The following is a 23,205-nucleotide window of genomic DNA, read 5'->3' on the forward strand; positions in this document are numbered from 1 at the left end:
AGCCATCAGGATATTGTGTACTCACACCACATCGTGCAGCTCCAGCCTGGTGTCAGGAGAGGGGTTGATGAGGATGTAAGACAACCTGTTGCCCTGGTCCGTCATCCCATCTGACACAGGAAGTACACACCACAAGACAGGAAATAAACATGACATGTCACAGGAACTCAAATGATACCAATTAAGTTGTTCCTCAGTAATGTTGATAAAAAGAAAAGTGGAGGAAAACACAAAGCAATGAACAAACGGTTCTATTCCATTAGGCAGGCACAGTGCAGTGCTACATGACCACACATCCACCCCTCAGAACATATCCAACAGTACTCACTGAATCCGGTGGCTGAGAGGCCCAGGTGTTTCATGCGCGTGCGGACCAGAGCGTTGAGCTCCTGTCTCTCAGAGCGTCTGAACAGGGTCAGTCTCTGCTGGCTGATCCTCTCCGCAGCGCTTCCTGTGGCCCCCTTCGACCCGCTGGGCCCCCGACCCCCCTTCCTGCTCAGCCTTCTGGCCCACTGCATGCTCTTCCGCCGGAGGAGGGGGTGGTCCGAGGAGTGGGAGGAAGAGGAGGGGGGCTCGGAAGAGGTGGAGTTGCGGTGGGGACCCCTCCGGGACAGCAGGGGCTCTCTGGGCTCTCTGGTGTCCTCATAGTCCTCCACTGTGATGGACACCTGGGACTGAGAGAGAGACACACACACAGCTCAGACCAATATCAAGCAGCAGCTGTTTCTATTGTGAGTTGTTATTGACTGAGGTGAGTTTTTATTCTGGGTGTTGATGTTTTATCACTAAAACATCATGATGATGTACAGCTTGGTGTCATTGACTCCTGTAAATGATGATCTTTCTGTCCGGACAGGTACCTCAGAGACTGGTAACTTTTGGGCTTCAGTGCGGTAGATGCCGATGGGGATGTCACCAGTGGAGGAGCACAGTTTCTGGTAGAGTCGACCATAGGTGCGGATCCACAGGTCATCCTCAGTGATTTTCATCTATGAGACCCCAAACACCCCACCTTCATCATCCTCAGTTCCAGGCAGCTACACTAATGTTCCTTCAACCTCAGTACCAGGCAGCTACACTAATGTACCTTCAACCTCAGTACCAGGCAGCTACACTAATGTCCCTTCAACCTCAGTACCAGGCAGATACACTGATGTTCCTTCAACCTCAGTACCAGGCAGCAACACCAATGTCCCTTCAACCTCAGTACCAGGCAGCGACACTAATGTCCCTTCAACCTCAGTACCAGGCAGCTACACTTATGTTCCTTCAACCTCAGTACATTGGAGCTACACCAATGTCCCTTCAACCTCAGTACCAGGCAGCTACACTGATGTCCCTTCAACCTCAGTACCAGGCAGCTACACTGATGTCCCTTCAACCTCAGTACCAGGCAGCTACACTGATGTCCCTTCAACCTCAGTACCAGGCAGCGACACTAATGTCCCTTCAACCTCAGTACCAGGCAGCTACACTGATGTCCCTTCAACCTCAGTACCAGGCAGCTACACTAATGTCCCTTCAACCTCAGTACCAGGCAGCTACACTAATGTCCCTTCAACCTCAGTACCATAGAGCCACACTGATGTTCCTTCAACCTCAGTACCAGGCAGCTACACTGATGTCCCTTCAACCTCAGTACCAGGCAGCTACACTGATGTCCCTTCAACCTCAGTACCAGGCAGCTACACTGATGTCCCTTCAACCTCAGTACCAGGCAGCTACACTGATGTCCCTTCAACCTCAGTACCAGGCAGCTACACTGATGTCCCTTCAACCTCAGTACCAGACAGCGACACTAATGTCCCTTCAACCTCAGTACCAGGCAGCTACACTGATGTCCCTTCAACCTCAGTACCAGGCAGCTACACTAATGTCCCTTCAACCTCAGTACCAGGCAGCTACACTGATGTCCCTTCAACCTCAGTACCAGGCAGCTACACTAATGTCCCTTCAACCTCAGTACCAGGCAGCTACACTGATGTCCCTTCAACCTCAGTACCATAGAGCCACACTGATGTTCCTTCAACCTCAGTACCAGGCAGCTACACTGATGTCCCTTCAACCTCAGTACCAGGCAGCTACACTGATGTCCCTTCAACCTCAGTACCAGGCAGCTACACTGATGTCCCTTCAACCTCAGTACCAGGCAGCTACACTAATGTTCCTTCAACCTCAGTACCAGGCAGCTACACCGATGTCCCTTCAACCTCAGTACCAGGCAGCTACACTGATGTCCCTTCAACCTCAGTACCAGGCAGCTACACTAATGTCCCTTCAACCTCAGTATCAGGCAGCTACACTAATGTCCCTTCAACCTCAGTACCAGGCAGCTACACTAATGTCCCTTCAACCTCAGTACCAGGCAGCTACACTAATGTCCCTTCAACCTCAGTACCAGGCAGCTACACTAATGTCCCTTCAACCTCAGTACCAGGCAGCTACACTAATGTCCCTTCAACCTCAGTACCAGGCAGCTACACTAATGTCCCTTCAACCTCAGTACCAGGCAGCTACACTAATGTCCCTTCAACCTCAGTACCAGGCAGCTACACTAATGTTCCTTCAACCTCAGTACCAGGCAGCTACACTAATGTCCCTTCAACCTCAGTACCAGGCAGCTACACTAATGTCCCTTCAACCTCAGTACCAGGCAGCTACACTAATGTTCCTTCAACCTCAGTACCAGGCAGATACACTGATGTCCCTTCAACCTCAGTACCAGGCAGATACACTGATGTCCCTTCAACCTTAGTAAAATCTAAGCATGGCTGTATACTATACATTATATTGTTGATTATCACATTTCATAGCTTTCTGATGATAACTATTGAGGACATGAGTAGATGAGTTACTCACAGCACAGAGGAAGCCTGAGCCAGGCATAGAGTCTAGTCCCAGCAACAGTCTGGTGATGGAAATCATGTAGTCCTTCACAAAGGACTGGTGGGAACGCACAACAAACAACAGAGGGTCATTGAGCAATAAAGGGGCAATACAAATATTGTAGACTGAGTTTTGAAATATGGAGCGTTGCTGTGCTGGGGTGAGATTTCAGACTAACCTGATACAGTAGAGTATCCAGCATGCTGACACTGAACACCTTCCCAGCAGCGAAGGGTAGACGAAACATGAAGACCAGGTTGGAGCCCCTCTCTCTCTCTTTCTATCAGATCACCATACACAGGAAGAAGAAAACAGGGAGAGAGAGACGGAGAGAGAGAGACGGAGAGAGAAAGACAGGGAGAGGGTGACAGGGAGAGAGAAAGACAGGGAGAGAGATAGGGAGAGAGAAACAGGGAGAGAGAGAGACAGGGAGAGTGAGAGACAGGGAGAGAGACAGACAGGAAGAGAGAGAGATAAGAGCCGTTAAATTCTACAACCACCTGAAAGGAAGCGATTCCCAAACCATCCATAACAAACCCATCACCTACAGAGAGATGAACCTGGAGAAGAGTCCCCTAAGCAAGCTGGTCCTGGGGCTCTGTTCACAAACACAAATAGACCCGACAGAGCCCCAGGACAGCAACACAATTAGACCCAACCAAATCATGACAAAACAAAAAGATAATAACTTGACACATTGGAAAGAATTAACAAAAAAAACGGAGCAAACTAGAATGCTATTTGGCCCTAAACAGAGAGTACACAGTGGCAGAATACCTGACCACTCTAACTGACCCAAACTTTTACTATATACAGACTCAGTGAGCATAGCCTTGCTATTGAGAAAGGCCACTGTAGGCAGACCTGGCTCTCAAGAGAAGACAGGCTATGTGCACACTGCCCACAAAATGAGGAGGAAACTGAGCTGCACTTCCTAACCTTCTGCCCAATGTATGACCATATTAGAGACACATATTTCCCTCAGATTATACAGATCCACAAAGTATTCCAAAACAAACCCAATTTTTATAAACTCCCATATCTACTGGGTGAAATACCACAGTGTGTCACAGCAGCAAGATGTGTGACCTGCTGCCACAAGAAAAGGGTAACTAGTGAAGAACAAACACCATTGGAAATACAACCCAGATTTATGTTCATTTATTTTCCATTTTGTACTTTAACTATTTGCACATCATTACAACACTGTATATAGACATAATATGACTTATTATTTGAAATGTGTTTATTCTTTTGGAACTTCTGTGAGTGTAATGTTTACTGTACATTTGTATTGTTTATTTAGCTTTTGGTTATTATGTACTTCACTTGCTTTGGCAATGTTAACATATGTTTCCCATGCCAATAAAGCCCTTAAATTGAAATTGAATTGAATTGACAGGGAGAGACAGAGACAGGGAGAGAGAGAGAGAGGGAGAGAGAGACAGGAAGAGAGAGAGAGACAAGGAGAGAGAGAGAGACAAGGAGAGAGAGACAGGAAGAGAGAGACAGGAAGAGAGAGAGAGACAGGAAGAGAGAGAGCGAGACAGGGACAGAGAGAGAGGGAGAGAGAGACAGGAAGAGAGAGAGAGACAAGGAGAGAGAGAGAGACAAGGAGAGAGAGACAGGAAGAGAGAGACAGGAAGAGAGAGAGAGACAGGAAGAGAGAGAGTGAGACAGGGAGAGAGAGACAGGAAGAGAGAGAGAGACAGGGAGAGAGAGAGAGACAAGGAGAGAGAGACAGGAAGAGAGAGACAGGAAGAGAGAGACAGGAAGAGCGAGAGAGACAAGGAGAGAGAGAGAGACAAGGAGAGAGAGACAGGAAGAGAGAGACAGGAAGAGAGAGAGACAGGAAGAGAGAGAGAGACAGGAAGAGAGAGAGCGAGACAGGGAGAGAGAGACAGGAAGAGACAGAGGGACAGGGAGAGAGAGAGACAGGGAGAGACAGAGACAGGGAGAGAGAGACAGGGAGAGAGAGAGACAGGAAGAGAGAGAGACAGGGGGAGAGAGAGAGACAAGGAGAGAGAGAGAGATAGGAAGAGAGAGACAGGAAGAGAGAGACAGGAAGAGAGAGAGAGAGACAGGGAGAGAGAGACAAGAAGAGAGAGAGAGAGAGAGAGACAGAGACAGGAAGAGAGAGAGACAGGGAAATGGAAAAGCATTACAGTAATGGAGTACCACTTCCTTTTGACATTCCCACATGACCCATCATTAGATGATCTGACTAGGATGGTCCGAATCACCACAGAGAGTACCATAATACAATGTTACCTTCTCCAGCTTGGAGAGAGCCAGGGAGTAGTGGTCTTTGACTTTGAACTGCATGAAGCGCATGTTGGCTGGGTGGGTGAGCTCAGTGATGATGCTGAGGGCTGGGAACAGTCTGGGAGGACAGAGGAAAGAGACACAATCAAATTCTTAGACATAGAATGCTTGGTGAATGCAGATATCTATGAATGCACACAAACAACTGTTGGATTCTGCAGGATGGTATGGTGTGATAGATGCATAATGGTTGTGTATGGCTGAGCAGCCCACCTAAAGAGGGTCTGGACGTTGACTATGGTCTTGGCGTCGGCCATGTAGTCCTCCTCAGCGATCATGGAGCTCTCCTTGTCAACCACCACCATGGTGTCAGCAAACGTCACCCCACAACGCAGCAGACTGTCCAGGCTAGAAGGAGAAAGAGAGAGGGAGGGAGGGAGGGAGGGAGAAAGAGAGAGGGAGGGGGAAAGAGAAAGGGGCTTGGGATTATAGAACTTATGTCTTGAGACAGAAAGATTGGAACAGAACTGACACTGTCCATATACAGAGAAATAGCAGTGAGCAGGAATGACAAACTGATATGATATACAGTACAGAACAAAGTCAATCCATATACAGCTTCGGGGGGTGTAGCTGCTACAGTATGAATTAGCAGTAGAGGAAAAGAAGTAGAGTAGGAGTGAAAAGCAGATGATGACGCCAGGGTAGAGGAGGATTCTCTTACTTGTCAATGGAGCCCACTGTGTAGAACACCATGGGGAACCAGCAGATAGCCTCCAGGAAGTCTGGCTCGGGTCTGAATCAATCACAACACAAATGGATTACCAGGAGACCCATACAGCACAAACGTATTGCCTACCACAACAAATAAACAGGCTCCCTGCAGTGGTAGAGATAGAGAAATAGCATAAGTCCCAGATCTGTTTGTGTTGTCTTGCCAACTCCTGTAACTCTCATTATCTCTTATTATTGTCATGCGTCAATCACCATAGGAGTTGGCAAGACAGCACAAACAGATCTGGGAACCAGGTTACTAGAGAACCCCCAATCAAATCAAATCAAATGTTGTTTGTCACATTCGCCGAATACAACAGGGACCTAGACTTGGACCTAGACTTGGACCTAGACTTGGACCTAGACTTGGCGTTCCGGTACTGCTTGCTGTGCGGTAGCAGAGAGAACAGTCTATGACTTGGGTGGCTGGACCTTACAGTGAAATGCTGACTTACAAGCCCTAAACCAACAATGCAGTTTGAAGAAAAATAAGTGTTAGAAAGTATTTACTAAAATAAACTGAAGTAAAAAAGAATAAAAGAGCAACAGTAAAATAACAGTAACAAGGCTGTTTACAGGGGTACTGGTACAGTCAATGTGTGGGGACACAGGTTAGTCAAGGTCATTGAGATAATTAGTACATGTAGGTAGAGGTAAAGTGACTGTGTATAGATAATAAATTGAGAGTAGCAGCAGTGTAAAAACAAAGGGAGGTGGGAGGAGGGTGTCAATGGAAATAGTCCAGGTGGCCATTTGATTAATTGTTCAGCAGTCATATGGTTTGGGGGTAGAAGCTGCTGTTAAGTAACCTTTTGGACCTAAACTTGGCACTCCGGTACCGCTTGCCATGCTGTAGCAGAGAGAACAGTCTATGACTTGTGTGGCTGGAGTCTTTGGCAATTTTTAGGGCCTTCCTCTGACACCGCCTGGTATAGAGGTCCTGGATGGCAGGAAGCTTGGCCCAATTGATGTACCGGGCTGTACGCACTACCCTCTCTAGTGCCTTGCGGTCAGAGGCTGAGCAGTTGCCGATAATGATGAGACAGCCAATAGGGAGGAGGTCAGAAACCTGGCAGTGTGGTGACAGGACAACAACCTCTACCTCAATGTGAGCAAGACAAATGAGCTGACTACAGTGGACTACAGGAAAAGGAGGGCCAAACACGCCCCCATTCACATCGACGGGGCTGTAGTGGAGCGGGTCGAGAGTTTCAAGTTCCTTGGTGTCCACATCACCAACAAACTATCATGGTCCAAACACACCAAGACAGTCATGACGAGGGCACAACAACACCTTTTCCCCCTCAGGAGACTGAAAAGACTTGGCATGGGTCTCCATATCCTCAGAAGGTTATACAGCTGCACCATTGAGAGCATCCTGACCGGTTGCATCACCACCTGGTATGGCAACTGCTCGGCATCTGACCGTAAGGCGCTACAGAGGGTAGTGCGAACGGCCCAGTACATCACTGGCGCCAAGCTTCCTGCCATCCAGGACCTATATACTAGGTGGTGTCAGAGGAAGGCCCAAAAAATTGTCAAAGACTCCAGTCACCCTAGTTATAGATTCTATTATCTATGTATAGTCACTATACCCCTACCTACATGTACAAATTACCTCGCCTAACCTGTACCCCCGCACATTGACTCAGTACCGGCATACAGGCTATATACCCTGTATATAGCCTCGTTATTGTTATTTTAGTGTTATTTTTTATTACATTTTACTTCAGTTTATTTAGTAAATATTTTCTTAACTCCATTTCTTGAACTGCATTGGCTAAAGGGCTTGTAAGTAAGCATTTCACCTGTGACAAATAAAATGTGATTTGATTTTTGATTTTGATTTGAAATATAAAGTCCTGGCTGCTGTGTGCAGAGAACAGTGGGATAGCAAAGCTCTACACGGCCATGACTCAGCTTTTTATTGGCCTTTTATTGGATTCCACTTTAATAGGCCCATATTGGGGTTTTGCACCAGGAGAAACCACAGTAATATTTCATATTATGTGCACAGTGCACTGCAGAGTGCCCATAAACTCTTGAAACACAGACATTTTCATACAGTAAATTCTGTTAATGGAACTCTTAAAATGAGACCATCCCTTCTTCCCTGACAGTGTGTTTAAAGAGGGCCTCTAAAGGACAAGTCTCTCTATGCTCCACCCGCAGTGTGGCTACACCATAGAGATTTACAGTGTTCTATATCTATGTAATTCTATAGTTTCCTGCAGTGTGGTTACACCATAGAGATTTACAGTGTTCTATATCTATGTAATTCTATGGTTTCCTGCAGTGTGGTTACACCATAGAGATTTACAGTGTTCTATATCTATGTAATTCTATGGTTTCCTGCAGTGTGGTTACACCATAGAGATTTACAGTGTTCTATATCTATGTAATTCTATGCTTTCCTGCAATGTGTCTGTTTCCGCTCACATGTTCTCCAGTAGCAGCACGATGGGGTTGAGCTCTTTCTTGGGGCGGTAGTAAGCCCTCAGGGGCGCGATAAAGTTGTACAGGCCGTTTCCTGCACTCTCCGCCGACACGATGATCAGCTTGTTCTTAAAGCCGTAGGACCGAGCGTCCTCGAACGGGATGTGGTGGCAGGCCTGTAGGAGGGAGATGACACGGGAACGACAGAGGAAATACACTGGATTACATGAAGGTCATCATCATCATCGAAGAGGGGTCAGGTAGGGAGGTAGGATGGTTCTAGTTGAGGGGAAGTAAGGCAGAAGTAGTCTGATTCCCACCTTGTCCAGGCGCAGGCAGCAGAAGGGCATTTTTTCCTGCAGCAGGTGACACAAGGCAGGGGAACTGCCAATGTACGGAGAGTTCAGCGGGTACCCCTTCACCCACCTGCCACGCACACACACACACGCACGCACGCGCGTGCACACACACACATACACAAAGACAGACAGAAACACACGAACACATTTACACCTGGGTCTGAGGACACAACATGGCAGGACTCAAACAAACTAATTCAAACACATTAGACCTCAGGCAACTCCTAAACACTTACTCGCAGCGTCCACCCCACCACTGGCCATTCTCGTCTCCGTCCCCCTCATCCTTCCCCTCGTCCCCACCCTCGTCCTCTGATTGGTCCCCCAGAGGGTCGAAGGTTGCTGAGTTGACCCCGTCCACCAGCTCCAGGACAGGGGCGATGCTGTGACGTCTCTCCTGGGCAGAGTCTGCTGTGGCTGGGAGGGCCAGGGTGTTAGTGCCCCCCAGCCCCCCCTCTGTCCGGCTGGCCCTGCCACCTCCACCTCCCCCACTGCCCATGGTCATGCCCCCCGGGCCCTGGCCCTCTGGGCTGCTGTCACTGGAGTCCTGCAGGTCAATGGCCACCGTGCCTACGGGGGACAGAGGACACATACAATCACACATACAATCTATGACTAGTACACACCCTTAGTAGAAAACAGTTATAGCATTGTCCTGTCCATACAAGCACAGGCTAAAGGGAAAATGTGCCCTAGAACAAACACAGATACAGATGCAAACATAGCACACATGGCAAGCACAGATCCAGAATCAGTACTATTTGGCTTTGTGAGAGTACCAATGTGCTGTGACTGGGAGTACCATTGTTCTCTCACAAAGCCAAATAGTTCTGATTGTGGATCTGTGCTTGCCCTGTGTGCTATGTTTGCATCCGTGTCTGTGATTGTTCTGGGGCACATTTTCACTTTCAAACTTTGAGAACCAGAAGTCCCAGAGTTCTCCACCAGGGGGTGTGGTTGTAAAACATCTCTAAAACAAAAGGAAACCTACATGCCAGATACATTTCACTCAGTTGGCAGATGCTCTTATCACCAGAGACTTACAATCAGATACTGTTTTATTCTTCATACAACTGTTAGGCTTCTTACATCTGCCTATTGTGGATCAACATGTAAAACATGTCTTAATCTGTGCCATGTACATGGATCAGGAAAGTCAGAATTGTATAATAAGAAACATTATGCTAAGTGCACTTGGACAGAGGATCTGAGTGTAACTGTGTCACAGTGAGTCAGTGAGACTGACTGACCCATGCTGGCGATGATGCTGTGGACAGGCAGTCTGGTGAGTCCATGGTAGATGGTCTGGGGCCCCACCCCCCTGTCACTGCCCTTGGGGCCCCCCCGCGTGGGCTCTCTGTGGCCCCTGACGAAAGCGGAGTTCTCCTCCTTGGAAATGTTGATGTAGAAGCAGGTGTCTGAGCCGCCCATGATGTGGCCGGGACCTGGGTTCAGCAGGATGTTGGCATTTTCCAGCCTCCGCACTCCGATCAGACACACACCATACCTGGCCGAGGAGGAGAGGATCAGATACAGGAAGTGTGTGTGTTTGTGGTTAATAGCGTCTGTTAAATGACTAAAATGTCAAATGTGTGTGGTGTGTGGTGTGTGGTGTGTGGGTGTGTGGGTGTGTGTGGTTAAGAGTGTCAGCTAAATGACTAAAATGTCAAATGTAAACTTTGTGTATGTCTGCTTATTGACTCACTTCTTGTGTGCGTGGAAGGAGGCGAAGGTGAAACTCTTCCCCTGGTACTCCCCAAAGAACTTGCTCTCCTCCAGACAAATGTGATGCACCTCATTGGCCGAGCAGCGGCGGTAGGTGCGCTGCCACTGGTCAGCTGAGCATGGCCCGCCCTCCCTGAGACACGATCAGGGAATGGATTGGTCATTAGGGGACAGAGTTGACCTTTTAAACAGAGTTGCACGCAGCTTCCCTTTCAGCATCAACCCCACATCAAAGACACTTCCCCTCAAGCCTGCAGTGTTAACACTTTACAACTGTGTCAGAAACCAATCAATAACTCAATCAGCACTGAGACACACACAGGGACACAGACACTATCAGAGCAATACAGCTGCCAAGATAGACGCTGCTGAACGCTACACATTGAGAGAGTTTCACACATGGGCTGTGTTCACTTTGTCAGCCTTTAGAAAGGATGAGCTGAGAGACAGGAGGTGAGAAAGGAAGGGTGTGGGGCGGAGAGTGTGGCTGTGGGTGGCGGTGATGTGAGAAGGACTGCAATTACAGAAACAACTGTCGTTTGTAAATAATAAATGGACAGTTTCATGGGGACAGCATGCCTGGCTGAGTTAATGTCACCATACATCAGGGATACGGAAGGAGGGGGAGGGAGTTGTCGGTGGTTTAGGAGGACAGTGACACACACTGACCTGTTGAGGGGCTGGAAGGCTCCTGCACGTTGCCTGAAGGCCTCTGGGGGTGCTGTTCTGAAAGTAGAGGGGTGGTGGGGTAGCAGATAGAGGATCATGACTGGTCTGGGTTTAAGAGGATCATGACTGGTCTGGGTTTAAGATGATCATGACTGGTCTGGGTTTAAGAGGATCATGACTGGTCTGGGTTTAAGAGGATCATGACTGGTCTGGGTTTAAGAGGATCATGACTGGTCTGGGTTTAAGAGGATCATGACTGGTCTGGGTTTAAGAGGATCATGACTGGTCTGGGTTTACTTTAGGTCAGTAGTCTATCTACCATGATTAACCTGCTGTGTACAGCTCAATGTACACAGCATCTGTTAGGCCAAAGGACATACTTCACTGCCCCTGTCTGGTACCACCCACACCCACTGGAAAAAGAGTGTGTGTGTGTGTGTGTGTGTGTGTGTGTGTGTGTGTGTGTGTGTGTGTGTGTGTGTGTGTGTGTGTGTGTGTGTACTCACTGTCCTCTAGAGGAGTGGATCAACAGGGTGATGAGGGTGGAGGTAGCAGGACACACACAGTTCAGGGCCAGCATGGCATACTTAAACTCCTCTTCACACACCACATGATCTGCAGACAAAGGCAGCAGGGGAGACAAACCAGTAACACTCAGTATACTGTAATCAAATCAAATTCAACTTTATTTCTCACATGCGCCGAACACAACAAGTGTAGACCTTACCGTGAAATGCTTACTTACAAGCCCTTAACCAAAAGAGCAATTCAACAAAGAGTTAAGAAAATATTTACCAAATTAATTAAAGTAAAAAATAACAAAAAGTAACACAATAAAACAACAACAACGAGGTTATACACAGGGTGTACCGGTACCGAGTCTACATTACCGTTCAAAAGTTTGGGGTCACTTAGAAATGTCTTGTTTTTGAAAGAAAAGTCAATTTTTTGTCCATTAAAATAGCATCAATTGATCAGAAATACACTGTAGACATTAATGTTGTAAATGACTATTGTAGCTGGAAACGGCTGATTTTCAATGGAATATCTACATAGGTGTACAGAGGCCCATTATCAGCAACCATCACTCCTGTGTTCCAATGTCATGTAGTGTTAGCTACTCCAAGTTTATCATTTTAAAAGGCTAATTGATCATTAGAAAACCCTTTTGCAATTATGTTAGCACAGCTGAAAACTGTTGTTTTTATTAAAGAAGCAATAAAACTGGCCTTCTTTAGCCTAGTTGAGTATCTGGAGCATCAGCATTTGTGGGTTCGATTACAGGCTCAAAATGACCAGAAACAAATAACTTTCTTCTGAAACTCATCAGTCTATTCTTGTTCTGAGAAATGAAGGCTATTCCATGCGAGAAATTGCCAAGAAACTGAAGATCTCGTACAACGCTGTGTACTACTCCCTTCACAGAACAGTGCAAACTGGCTCTAACCAGAATATAAAGAGGAGTGTGAGGACCCGGTGCACAACTGAGCAAGAGGACAAGTCCATTAGAGTGTCTAGTTTGAGAAACAGATGCCTCACAAGTCCTCAACTGGCAGCTTCATTAAATAGTACCCGCAAAACACCAGTCTCAACGTCAATAGTGAAGAGGCGACTCCGGGATGCTGGCCTTCTAGGCAGAGTTGCAAAGAAAAAGCCATATCTCTGTCCAGCGTCTGTGTCATTTTGCCCATCTTAATCTTTTCGTTTTATTGGCCAGTCTGAGATATGGCTTTGTCCTGGTAATCTGTCTGGCCTTGCGGCTTTGCGAATGTTGACCTGTTTAAGATCTTGCTCACATCGGCTACGAGAGCGTTATCACACAGTCGTCCAGAACAGCTGGTGCTCTCGTGCATGCTTCAGTGTTGCTTGCCTCAAAGCGAGCATAAAAGGCATTTAGTTTGTCTGGTAGGCTCACGTCACTGGGCAGCTTGTGTCTCGGTTTCCCTTTGTAGTCTGTAATAGTTTTCAAGCCCTATCACATCCGACGAGCATCAAAGCCGGTGTAGTAGGATTCAATCTTAATCCTGTATTGACGCTTTGCTTGTTTATTGGTTTGTCTGAAGGCATAGCGGGATTTCTTATAAGCGTCCAGATTAGTGTCTCACTCCTTGAAAGCGGCAGCTCTAGCCTTTAGCTCGATGCGGATGTTGCCTGTAATCCATGGCTTCTGGTTGGGAAATGTACATATGGTCAATGTGGGGATGACGTCGTCAGTGCATTTATTGATGAACCTGATGACTGAGGTGGTATACTCCTCAATGTCATTGGATGAATACCGGAACATATTCTTGTCTGTGCTAGCAAAACTGTCCTGTAGCGTATCATCCGCATCATCTGACCACTTCCGTATTGAGCGAGTCACTGGTACTTCCTGCTTTAGTTTTTGCTTGTAAGCAGGAATCAGGAGGATAGAATTATGATCAGATTTGCCAAATGGAGGGCGAGGGAGAGCTTTATATGCATCTCTGTGTGTGGAGTAAAGGTGGTCTAGTGGATGTGTCTTCACAGATAGGTAGTGGGTCAAACATGCTCTGTCTCCTCTGCTGTACCTGTGTGCAAGAGTGAGTGCATTTCTTTGTCTGTCTGATCATTTGTCTGTGTGTGTGCCTTTGTGTGTGCCTGTAAGAATATAGGTGTGTGCATCCATGTGCATATGTGTGTGTGTGTGTGTGTGTGTGTGTGTGTGGTGTGTGTGTGTGTGTGTGTGCATATGTCCCTGTTTGTGTGGCATCTAGAATGTGTGTGTATGGATTTTTGTCAGCCTTTAAAGCCACATTAGTCAGAGGCTGAGATGAAGTCTGGCCTGTTAGCTAAGTGTAAACGCTGTGGTTTATGCAGAACACTAATTACATCTGATGGAATTAAAACATCTTCATTAATCTCAATATAATTTACCCAGATGCTCCCTCCTTCCCTCCCTCCATCAAGTAGGCTGCATCAGGTGAATTTACACTGTGATTTAATCTATTATTAACTCAATGGCACTTACTTGACAACACAACAGGATGCAATTATAGATAAATAAATATACATTCGTCAAATAGACAGTCAACTCCTGTCATGTCAGATTATTTTCCCCTCTCCTCCTTAAGGCATTGTCTCTTTTTATCCCTTCAGTTTATTTTCTGGGTTGTTTTTACCAGTTCAATTTATATTCAGTTTATATTCTGGGTTGTTTATACCCCTACAGTTTACATTCTGGGGTGTTTTTACCCCTTCAGTTTACATTCTGGGTTATTCTTTACCCCTTCAGTTTACATTCTGGGTTGTTTTTACCCCTTCAGTTGATATTCTGGGTTATTCTTTACCCCTTCAGTTTACATTCTGGGTTGTTTTTACCCCTTCAGTTGATATTCTGGGTTATTCTTTACCCCTTCAGTTTACATTCTGGGTTGTTTATACCCCTTCAGTTTACATTCTGGGTTGTTTTTACCCCTTCAGTTTACATTCTGGGTTGTTTTTACCCCTTCAGTTTACATTCTGGGTTGTTTTTACCCCTTCAGTTTACATTCTGGGTTGTTTATACCCCTTCAGTTTACATTCTGGGTTGTTTTTACCCCTTCAGTTTACATTCTGGGTTGTTTATACCCCTTCAGTTTACATTCTGGGTTGTTTTTACCCCTTCAGTTTACATTCTGGGTTGTTTTTGTATTTCTTTGCTCTATATCTTATTTTGGGGTGAAGGGGACCTGGCAACACCCCTGCAGTGCAGTATCTTATTAAAGAACCTTTCACACTCTCACACACTTAGCAAAGGCCTGGGAAGGAGGGAGAAAACGGAACCAACCTGAACAAACATAGATAACACCCATCACTCCACCTTCACTGCTCCTGCCTTGTCTGTTTCTCTTGTTTTTCTGCTACCTTGTCTCTCATCTCACCAATATAGAGTTATGACCAATGAAATGAGTCTCAGGGAGCAGTCATTTTCCCTGCTGTGCAATTCTTTATTACATGATATGCTGTAATCAGTGGACAGATATTATTAGGGGTTCAGTGTTTGGTACAAATGAGATCTTGGCCTTAAATGCCCAGATGTGTTTTGCATATTGATAGTCGACAGAAACGTTGGTAGTTAGAATTATCCAGCCTCTCGTGCCTCAGGAGTAGGTTAGTAGTTAGTAAACACTTAAAAGCAATGAGACAGATCGTTTCTGTCTAGCAGCTTTACTTCCATTACTCACCAACAGAGAGGAAAATGTTGTTGATGATGATAATATTTGTATAAATGACATGCATAGTGGGATAGAAAGAATGTTTGGATCATAATATGTACCCAAATGAAGAAAAAAAAATGTATTCACTGTAGTGTTTTTGCAGACTTTACTGTGGTATTCACTATAGTAAATATTACAGTGAACACTCTAGTATTTACTATAGTTTTGCAGATATGACTGTAGTATACTGTAATATTTACAGTTTACTATAGTATAAATACTGTAGTAAGAAAAACATTCTGGTTTATATTATAGCAATAACTGTATTGTTTTTGCGGACTGTAGTATACCACTACCTACCTAATGTATGTAAAGTGACTTTGGGTCCCTGAAAATCACTATATAAATACAATATATTATTATTATTATTTCCATCATCATTATTAAAATCCTTTAAACTCGTGGGAATTGACCTATTAGGATAGGGCTAAATTGAAATGTTTCTTACAGAATAAAATATGGAAAGCATATGCATACCATGATAGAAATGAAAAATACTCTGGATACATTCAGTAACATGATAAGAATATTTCTGGAAAATGTGGGGTAGGTGCAACATAACACAAAAATATGACAAGGGTTTGAGTGAGAGGACTAGCTGATGTCTTCAAGTGACCACACACCTCTCCAGTGTGGGCACAGTTCCTAAGTCATTTCAATGCACTCAAAGAGTCTTCAACTATAAGGTGTTTTTTTAGCTCTCCTAGCAGTGCCGTTGAGGAAATAGAGCACGTTGGAACACAGCTCTGCACCCCTGCCTTTACACAATTACTGTTGTTGTTTACGCAACCAAAAACGGTCCATTATAAATCGCAATCTGGGTCAGGTGGGCATCATTTGAAAGCTTGTTCTATTGCCAACATGACTAGCTAAATTATAAAATACAATCTTACAGTGTTAGGCTTTCACAATGCAATCCAGAAAAGCAGGTTGTACGGTGTGCATAGAATGGAGTCATGAGTTCATTCAGATGCGGAAAATGTTCTTCATAATACAACAGGTTCATTCTGTTCAGGACAACCCAGGGTAGAACACCATCTCATATTGTAACTGCACATCAAACATAGTGATCAGAAACAATGACACTGTATATGACATGAGTTTTATGATATGAAAATGTGAAGTGCACATTTGGACCCACGAGTCTTTGGCTTGCTTCGATGACATCAAAGTGGTATTTATTATAATCCTCAACGTCTCATCTTTCAAAATACATAGATTCATCGTAATTTACAGATGCTCAAGTTCAAAACGGCTGTCAGTCAAAACCCATACAGAGCTGTGAAGCGCAGAGCCAAAGTCATGTATAGCATGTTACTGTGCATCCACTATGTTCCAGTTTAAGCACAGACAATCTTAAATACATTTGGTATGGAGAGTTGGTCAGTGTGTGTGTGAGAGGTGTGTGTGTGTGAAGGACGTGTGTGTGTCTCTGTGTGTGCTAAACGTGTATGTGTGTATCTCTGTGTGTGTCTCTGTGCGAGGTGAACACCCACGCTGGCAGCAGATAGTAATTACTGCAGGTCTGCCCAAACAGCAACCCTAATTAAATCAGCATGCAGTTATTGTGTGATGGTATGTGTAAGTGACCAGGCTATTGACCAGGCTAATATAGCTCAGCCCACCAGAAACACACCAGGTCATTGTTGTTCAACATTTGGTCAGGGAAAATCAATTAACACCATGCAACCCAGTCAACCCACGAGCCAATTCTGATTCATATAAACCCCCTCTGATCCTTCCCACACAGAGAGAGAACTTGAGTGGCAGTCTGCTCTCTCTGCCTCTCAGCCTCCCAACATACACTGAGTGTAAAAAAAACATTAGGAACACCTGCTCTTTCCATGACATCGACTGGCCAGGTGAATCCAGGTGAAAGCTACGATCCCTTATTGGTGTCACTTGTTAAATCCACTTCAATCAGTGAAGATGAAGGGGAGGAGACCGGTTAAAGAATGATTTTTAAGCCTTGAGACAATTGAGACGTATTGTGTATGTGGGCCATTCAGAGGGTGAATGGGCAAGACAAAAGATTTGAGTGCCTTTGAACAGGTTATGGTAGGAGGCGCCATGTACACCGGTTTGAGTCAAAAACGGCAACGCTACTGGGTTTTTTTCACACTCAACAGTTTCCCATGTGTATCAAGAATGGTCCACCATCCAAAGGACATCCAGCCAACTTGACACAACTCTGGGAAGCATTGGAGTTGACATGGGCCAGCATCACCATGGGCCAGCATCCATGCCCCAATGAATTGAGGCTGTTCTGAGGCCAAAAGGCTCAATATTAGGAAGGTGTTCCTAATGTTTTGTACACTCAGTGTATATGATCTAATATAATAGACATTAGGCAGTTGTTAAGCTATTTGTGGGGATCAAATCAAGTCTCCACTGCGTCTCATTAGTGCCACCCACACTGGCACTTAACGAGGGAATTCAGCACCCTGTCACAACGTGCCTGTCCACGCCACTAAAAGCCCATTGCTGCACCGAAGGAAACTGTATTAAGTAGTGGCTTTATTGTGTTCATATGAAGAGATTGGCTGTGTCTGTTAAATTGACTCACATGCATTCGTTTATTTATTTTGGGGGTAAATTTAAATGTTGCAAAACCATTCCTCTCTGTGATGTCTTCATTGTGATTCAGGAAGCATTTCAGCTCTATTTAATGTAGCTACTATCCCGTATGCAAGCTAACTGTAGAAGCACTAGTAGGTTTTCTATCTATGACACATTCCTCCACTTAATACCAAAAGAGCCAGACTGGAACAGATTCAACATTTCTTTTCACAACTGAATTTATTTACCTGAAAAGAAAATGTCCGAAGAAACACGATGAAAGGAATTAAAACCTTGCACAAAAATGTTTTATTTAATTCCCACAGTACTGCACATGCATTCCTTCCCCAATCACATCAAAGATATGCAAATTAGACATTTCAAGTACCCCTCAAACACCAGCATTTGCCTCGGACCAGGTCATTTTGGCTAGCCGATACCGTAACATACAGCATTCTGCCCTACAGCACCAATCAGAAATCACCTAGCCACAGAGCTCTCCTCAGACCTCCAGGACTGGTACGTGACTGAGAGAAGCAGCACAGTAGAGGAGATAGGCAGACATAGGAGAAGACAAAAAGCAGCTTCATGTTATTCCATCTCCTTGGTAACGCCCCAGCCTAAACTAATAACAAACCAATGCATTCAGATGGAATTCAGACTGTAAAAAGGTAAGGCAGTACCGATAGATGACTCCCTGCCTACAGGAAGCATATTAAGTAGGCAGAAACGGGATTTCCTTGACTAATGTAATGGGATTAAATATGAATCATTAATTGAGACAGCTTGGATGAAGGCAGGGAAATAGGGTTGAGTTTGACGTTCCCGAGAATGAAGTCAAAGAAGTGCGATATTGGTGAGAGAGACATAGACAGAGTTAGAGAGCGCTACAATGAACTACAGGACAAAATACAAACCCTCCGACCCAAAAAGGCCTGTGGTGTTGATGGTATCCTAAATGAAATGATAAAATATTCAGACCACAAATTTAAATTCGTTTTCTTAAACTCTTTAACATCATCCTCAGCTTTGGCATCTTCTGCACTATTTGGAACCAAAGACTGATCACCCCAATTCACAAAAGTAAAGGAAAATTTGACCCCAATAACTACCGTGGTATATGCGTCAACAGCAACCTTGGGAAAATCCTCTGCATGATCATTAACAGCAGACTCGTACATTTCCTCAGTGAAAACAATGTACTGAGCAAATGTCAAATTGGGTTTTTACCAAATCACCGTACGACAGACCACGTATTCACCCTGTACACCGTAATTGACAAACAAACAAAACAAAACAAAAGACAAAGTCTTCTCATGCTTTGTTGATTTCAAAAAAGCTTCTGACTCAATTTGGCATGAGGGTGAGACAGGGAAGCAGCTTGAGCCCCACCCTCTTCAACATATATATCAATGAATTGGCAAGGGCACTAGAACAGTCTGCAGCACCCAGCCTTACGCTACTAAAATCTGAAGTTAAATGTCTACTGTTTGCTGATGATCTGGTTCTTCTGTCCCCAACCAAGGAGGGCCCACAGCAGCAGCTAGACCTTCTGCACAGATTCTGTCAGTAAATCTCAGTAAGACAAAAATAATGCTGTTCCAAAAAAGGCCCAGTTGCCAGGACCACGAATACAAATTCCATCTAGACACCGTTGCCCTAGAGCACACAAAACACAATACATACCTCGGCCTAAACATCAGCATTACAGGTAACTTTCACAAAGCTGTGAACAATCTGAGAGACAAGGCAAGAAGGGCCTTCTATACCATCAAAAGGAACATAAAATTTGACATACCAATTAGGATCTGGCAAAAAAATACTTGAATCAGTTATAGAACCCATTGCCCTTTATGGTTGTGAGGTCTGGGGTCCGCTCACCAACCAAGAATTCACAAAATGGGACAAACACCAAATTGAGACTCTGCATGCAGAATTCTGCAAAACAATATCCTCTGTGTACAACGTAAAACACCAAATAATGCATGCAGAGCAGAATTAGGCCGATACCTGCTAATTATCAAAATCCAGAAAAGAGACGGCAGCAAGATTTGTGGCCTGTTGCCACAAGAAAGAACAAACATCATTGTAAATACAACCCATATTTATGTTTATTAATTTTCCGTTTTGTGATTTAACTATTTGCACATCATTATAACACTGTACATAGCCATGATATGACATTTGAAATGTGTATATTCCTTTGAAACTTGTGAGTGTAATTTTTACTGTTAATTTTTGATTGATTATTTCACTTTTGTTTATTATCTATTTCACTTGCTTTGGCAATGTAAACATATGTTTCCCATGCCAATAAAGCCCTTTGAATTGAATTGAGGGTGAGAGAGCTAAAGAGAGAGCGAGAGAGAGAGAGAGAGATACCACAATGTGCAATCCGGGCAGCAAGATTTGTGGCCGGTTGTCATGAGAAAAGGGCAACCAGTGGCGCACATACAACATTGTAAACACCACCAATATTTATATGTTAATTTATCTTCCCCTACTACTCGTACTATAATTGGTAAAACATTGTACATAATATAACACTTGAAATGCCTTTATATTTTTTAAACCTTTGTGAGTGCAATGTTTACTGTTAAATTGTGATATTAGTTGGTTGATGTTGTTTTTGTTTCTTCTCACTTTTATTTATTGCTTACTTCACTTGCTTTGGCCATGTAAACATGTTTCCCATGCCAATAAAGCCACTTTGAATTGAATTGAGAGAGATACAGAACGAAAAGGGGAAAAGTGAAGTCTTTGCCTCCTCATCTTTCTCTCTCCTATTCCTAACAAGTGCTGCTTGATTGGTGCTTTATGGCGGTTTGCTGAACAGGAAAAGGCTTTGTTTCCCAGGAGGCAAAGTGTCCATGCTAATAAAATGACTCCTCCCAGACACGCTGCCAACACAACCTGTCCATCACGGGAGAGCCGGAGAGAATGGAATGGGTATACTGCTTTATACTATCTTGTCTGACAGGAAATGCATAGAATACACCTGCAAAGACTGTCACAAATCACAGGAGGTGCTCAGGTGGAAAATGAGACAGGCCCTTAATCAAGCAGACCAGAAACTCTGGGGAAATGGCTGTCAGTTCATAGTATGCTGGAACAGAGAAAGACACATATGGGTCTTTCTCTAAACTAGGGGGATTTCCTACACTTGACAACTTGTTACAGCTGTTGATAAATCATTGATAATAATCTGTCAATTTTCATTACATTAAGATATAAGGGGAATCACAGCTCTACTCAATAAAATTCACCAGTTGATTTAAATCTTATGTTTAACCCTTTATCATGGTTGGTGTCTTGACGGATTTGTCCGTAATCGTGTGACATAAAACATTACTTTTCTGTCCTTGCATTTATGGAAGTGTAAGTTATCGTTATATTATATATTATTTATTAAGCATTAATCAGTTAAACATTGAACTTGAACCCTGTAAGAATCCTGGATCTGGCTGTCGGACAGTTTTTTGTATAGAAATCTCAGAAATGCAGTGTAACTACATAACATTTTGTGTCTCCTTACGTCAGGGGGTGAACACAGTTTTCATGGGCACAAAACTCCAAAATGATGTGATTTCTAACCGAAAGAGTATTACCTTGATAGTTAAAACCTAAATCGATACTGTCATTAACGTGGTTCTTCAGTAATTATGAATAATACTTGTGTGTCCAGCTGATTAGTTGCGCTGCTTTATTTCCATCTGATCCAGGAAGGAATTTTCTGAATGAGAGTCAAGTGATGAACAGCTGTTGTGATCGTGCATGCGATGCAACAACAGCCCAAGGGCTGAAAAAAATTCATTCCTTATGCCAGTGAAGACGGTTGTGCCTGGATTCATGTTGGATCTAATATCCCTAGCGAATTGATGTTGATCATCTGTTGTTGTCTGCTTGATTCACAGCAGGGTCTTGTTAGATTTAACAGAGAAAGCATCAAGGTAATGAGCTCATGTTTTCAGATGTTTTTTTTTCCCAAAGTTTTTTTGAAAATCTGACATTTCCTCAGTTTGGTGCTTTAAAAGTCCTTGTAATTATTGTAGATCATTTATAAGTTCTCCTGCTCCCTTATAATTCAGTATCTGTGATTTCATTTTCGATCCGTTTTTCAATTGAAGGGTGTTGCGTTGCACTACTGTTGCCGTAAAACCACGTGCAGTTATTATTAGGACGACAACATCTAATGTTCTCTTCAACTTGACTATACATACAAATCCTTCCATTAAAAAAGGAACCTGGTTATTGGTCACTTTGTCAGTATAAAAAAAGCGGTGGTGAGATTGTAATCCTCCGCTATTCATGGATTTATTATGTGTGCCTGCGTCGGCCACAGACGCTACAGAAAAGTCGCCATGCATGCATCCAATTTATTTAGTCAGGCAATGTCCACATTATTATCACATATTTTATAATGTAATAATAATTTGAATATCAATGCATTTGCATTTAATGGTCTACTTTATTGATACTTTTTGCTAGCTTTTTGGAGGGAGGGTTCTATATTAGGGGGAGGGAGGGTTCTATATTAGGCCCTATAAGTACAATTATATAACATATACAATTGTATAACATTGAGGTCAATGAAAATTACAATGAAGTACTTGAAAAAGTCCCTGAAAGTCCTTGAATTTGACTTGCCAATGTGTGTATGAACCCTGCTTAAAGGAGGTATAGTCCTTGGTCTACGTTGTTGTATAGGTGGAGTTATGGGCCAAGTTGCATATGTTACCTTTTATTCCTCTAGGTACACATGTGGAACTACATTATTATTTTTTTTAAACCATTTGAAAATATTTATCCCAATGTCACACATTGGCCCCATTATGTATAAAAAGACCCATAGGCACGCTACCGCACACACACACGCTCAGCCATCCCAACAAATCCCACACTCAGTGCTCTGACCTGCAAACTTGACGTGGAACTTGTTCTCAGGTTTGAGGATCTGGACATACAGGGGGCAGTTTGGGGCAAAGTCTTTCACCGCCCAGGCTCTTAAAATGGTTTGGTGATCCTGGTAGAGAAAAAGAGAGAGTGAGAGAGAAAGAGAGAGAGAGAGAAAGAGAGGGAGGAAGGGAGGATGGGATAGAGTAGCAAGAAAGAGACTCAAATCATTAGCAGCACAAGTAGCTCCACCACAGTCACAGATTGTATCTCCTCTATGTACAATCCCCCTGATAAGCCTCTTCAACTAGGGCACGGAGCTTTCAACAGAACTAACCGCCTACAGCCACACCAGAAAGGAAAATTCACCCAAATTCCCGTAATTATGTCACAGGTGTGAAATAGTCTGTTAAGAACAGCAA

The 23,205-nt window shown here is 44.2% G+C and overlaps 1 protein-coding gene across 1 annotated transcript in view; it reads right to left on the reverse strand.

Annotated features, from left to right (window-relative positions):
- Window positions 1-23,205, reverse strand: part of LOC115204228 (potassium channel subfamily T member 2-like) — a 95,225-nt gene that overhangs the window by 1,479 nt on the left and 70,541 nt on the right. Inside the window, exons 14-30 of the mRNA XM_029769631.1 lie at window positions 22,805-22,913; window positions 11,621-11,729; window positions 10,426-10,578; window positions 9,971-10,227; window positions 9,261-9,290; window positions 9,024-9,197; window positions 8,859-8,880; window positions 8,682-8,787; window positions 8,365-8,537; window positions 5,876-5,947; window positions 5,425-5,559; window positions 5,158-5,269; window positions 3,065-3,166; window positions 2,860-2,943; window positions 861-989; window positions 329-674; window positions 26-110 (exon numbers count right to left, since the gene is read on the reverse strand). Of these exons, the coding sequence (XP_029625491.1) occupies window positions 26-110; window positions 329-674; window positions 861-989; window positions 2,860-2,943; window positions 3,065-3,166; window positions 5,158-5,269; window positions 5,425-5,559; window positions 5,876-5,947; window positions 8,365-8,537; window positions 8,682-8,787; window positions 8,859-8,880; window positions 9,024-9,197; window positions 9,261-9,290; window positions 9,971-10,227; window positions 10,426-10,578; window positions 11,621-11,729; window positions 22,805-22,913 (2,198 nt within the window). The remainder of the gene's footprint in view (window positions 1-25; window positions 111-328; window positions 675-860; window positions 990-2,859; window positions 2,944-3,064; window positions 3,167-5,157; window positions 5,270-5,424; window positions 5,560-5,875; window positions 5,948-8,364; window positions 8,538-8,681; window positions 8,788-8,858; window positions 8,881-9,023; window positions 9,198-9,260; window positions 9,291-9,970; window positions 10,228-10,425; window positions 10,579-11,620; window positions 11,730-22,804; window positions 22,914-23,205) is intronic.

The sequence above is a fragment of the Salmo trutta genome, chromosome 1 (genome assembly GCF_901001165.1).
Source record: "Salmo trutta chromosome 1, fSalTru1.1, whole genome shotgun sequence".
NCBI classification, from domain to species: Eukaryota; Metazoa; Chordata; class Actinopteri; order Salmoniformes; family Salmonidae; genus Salmo; species Salmo trutta.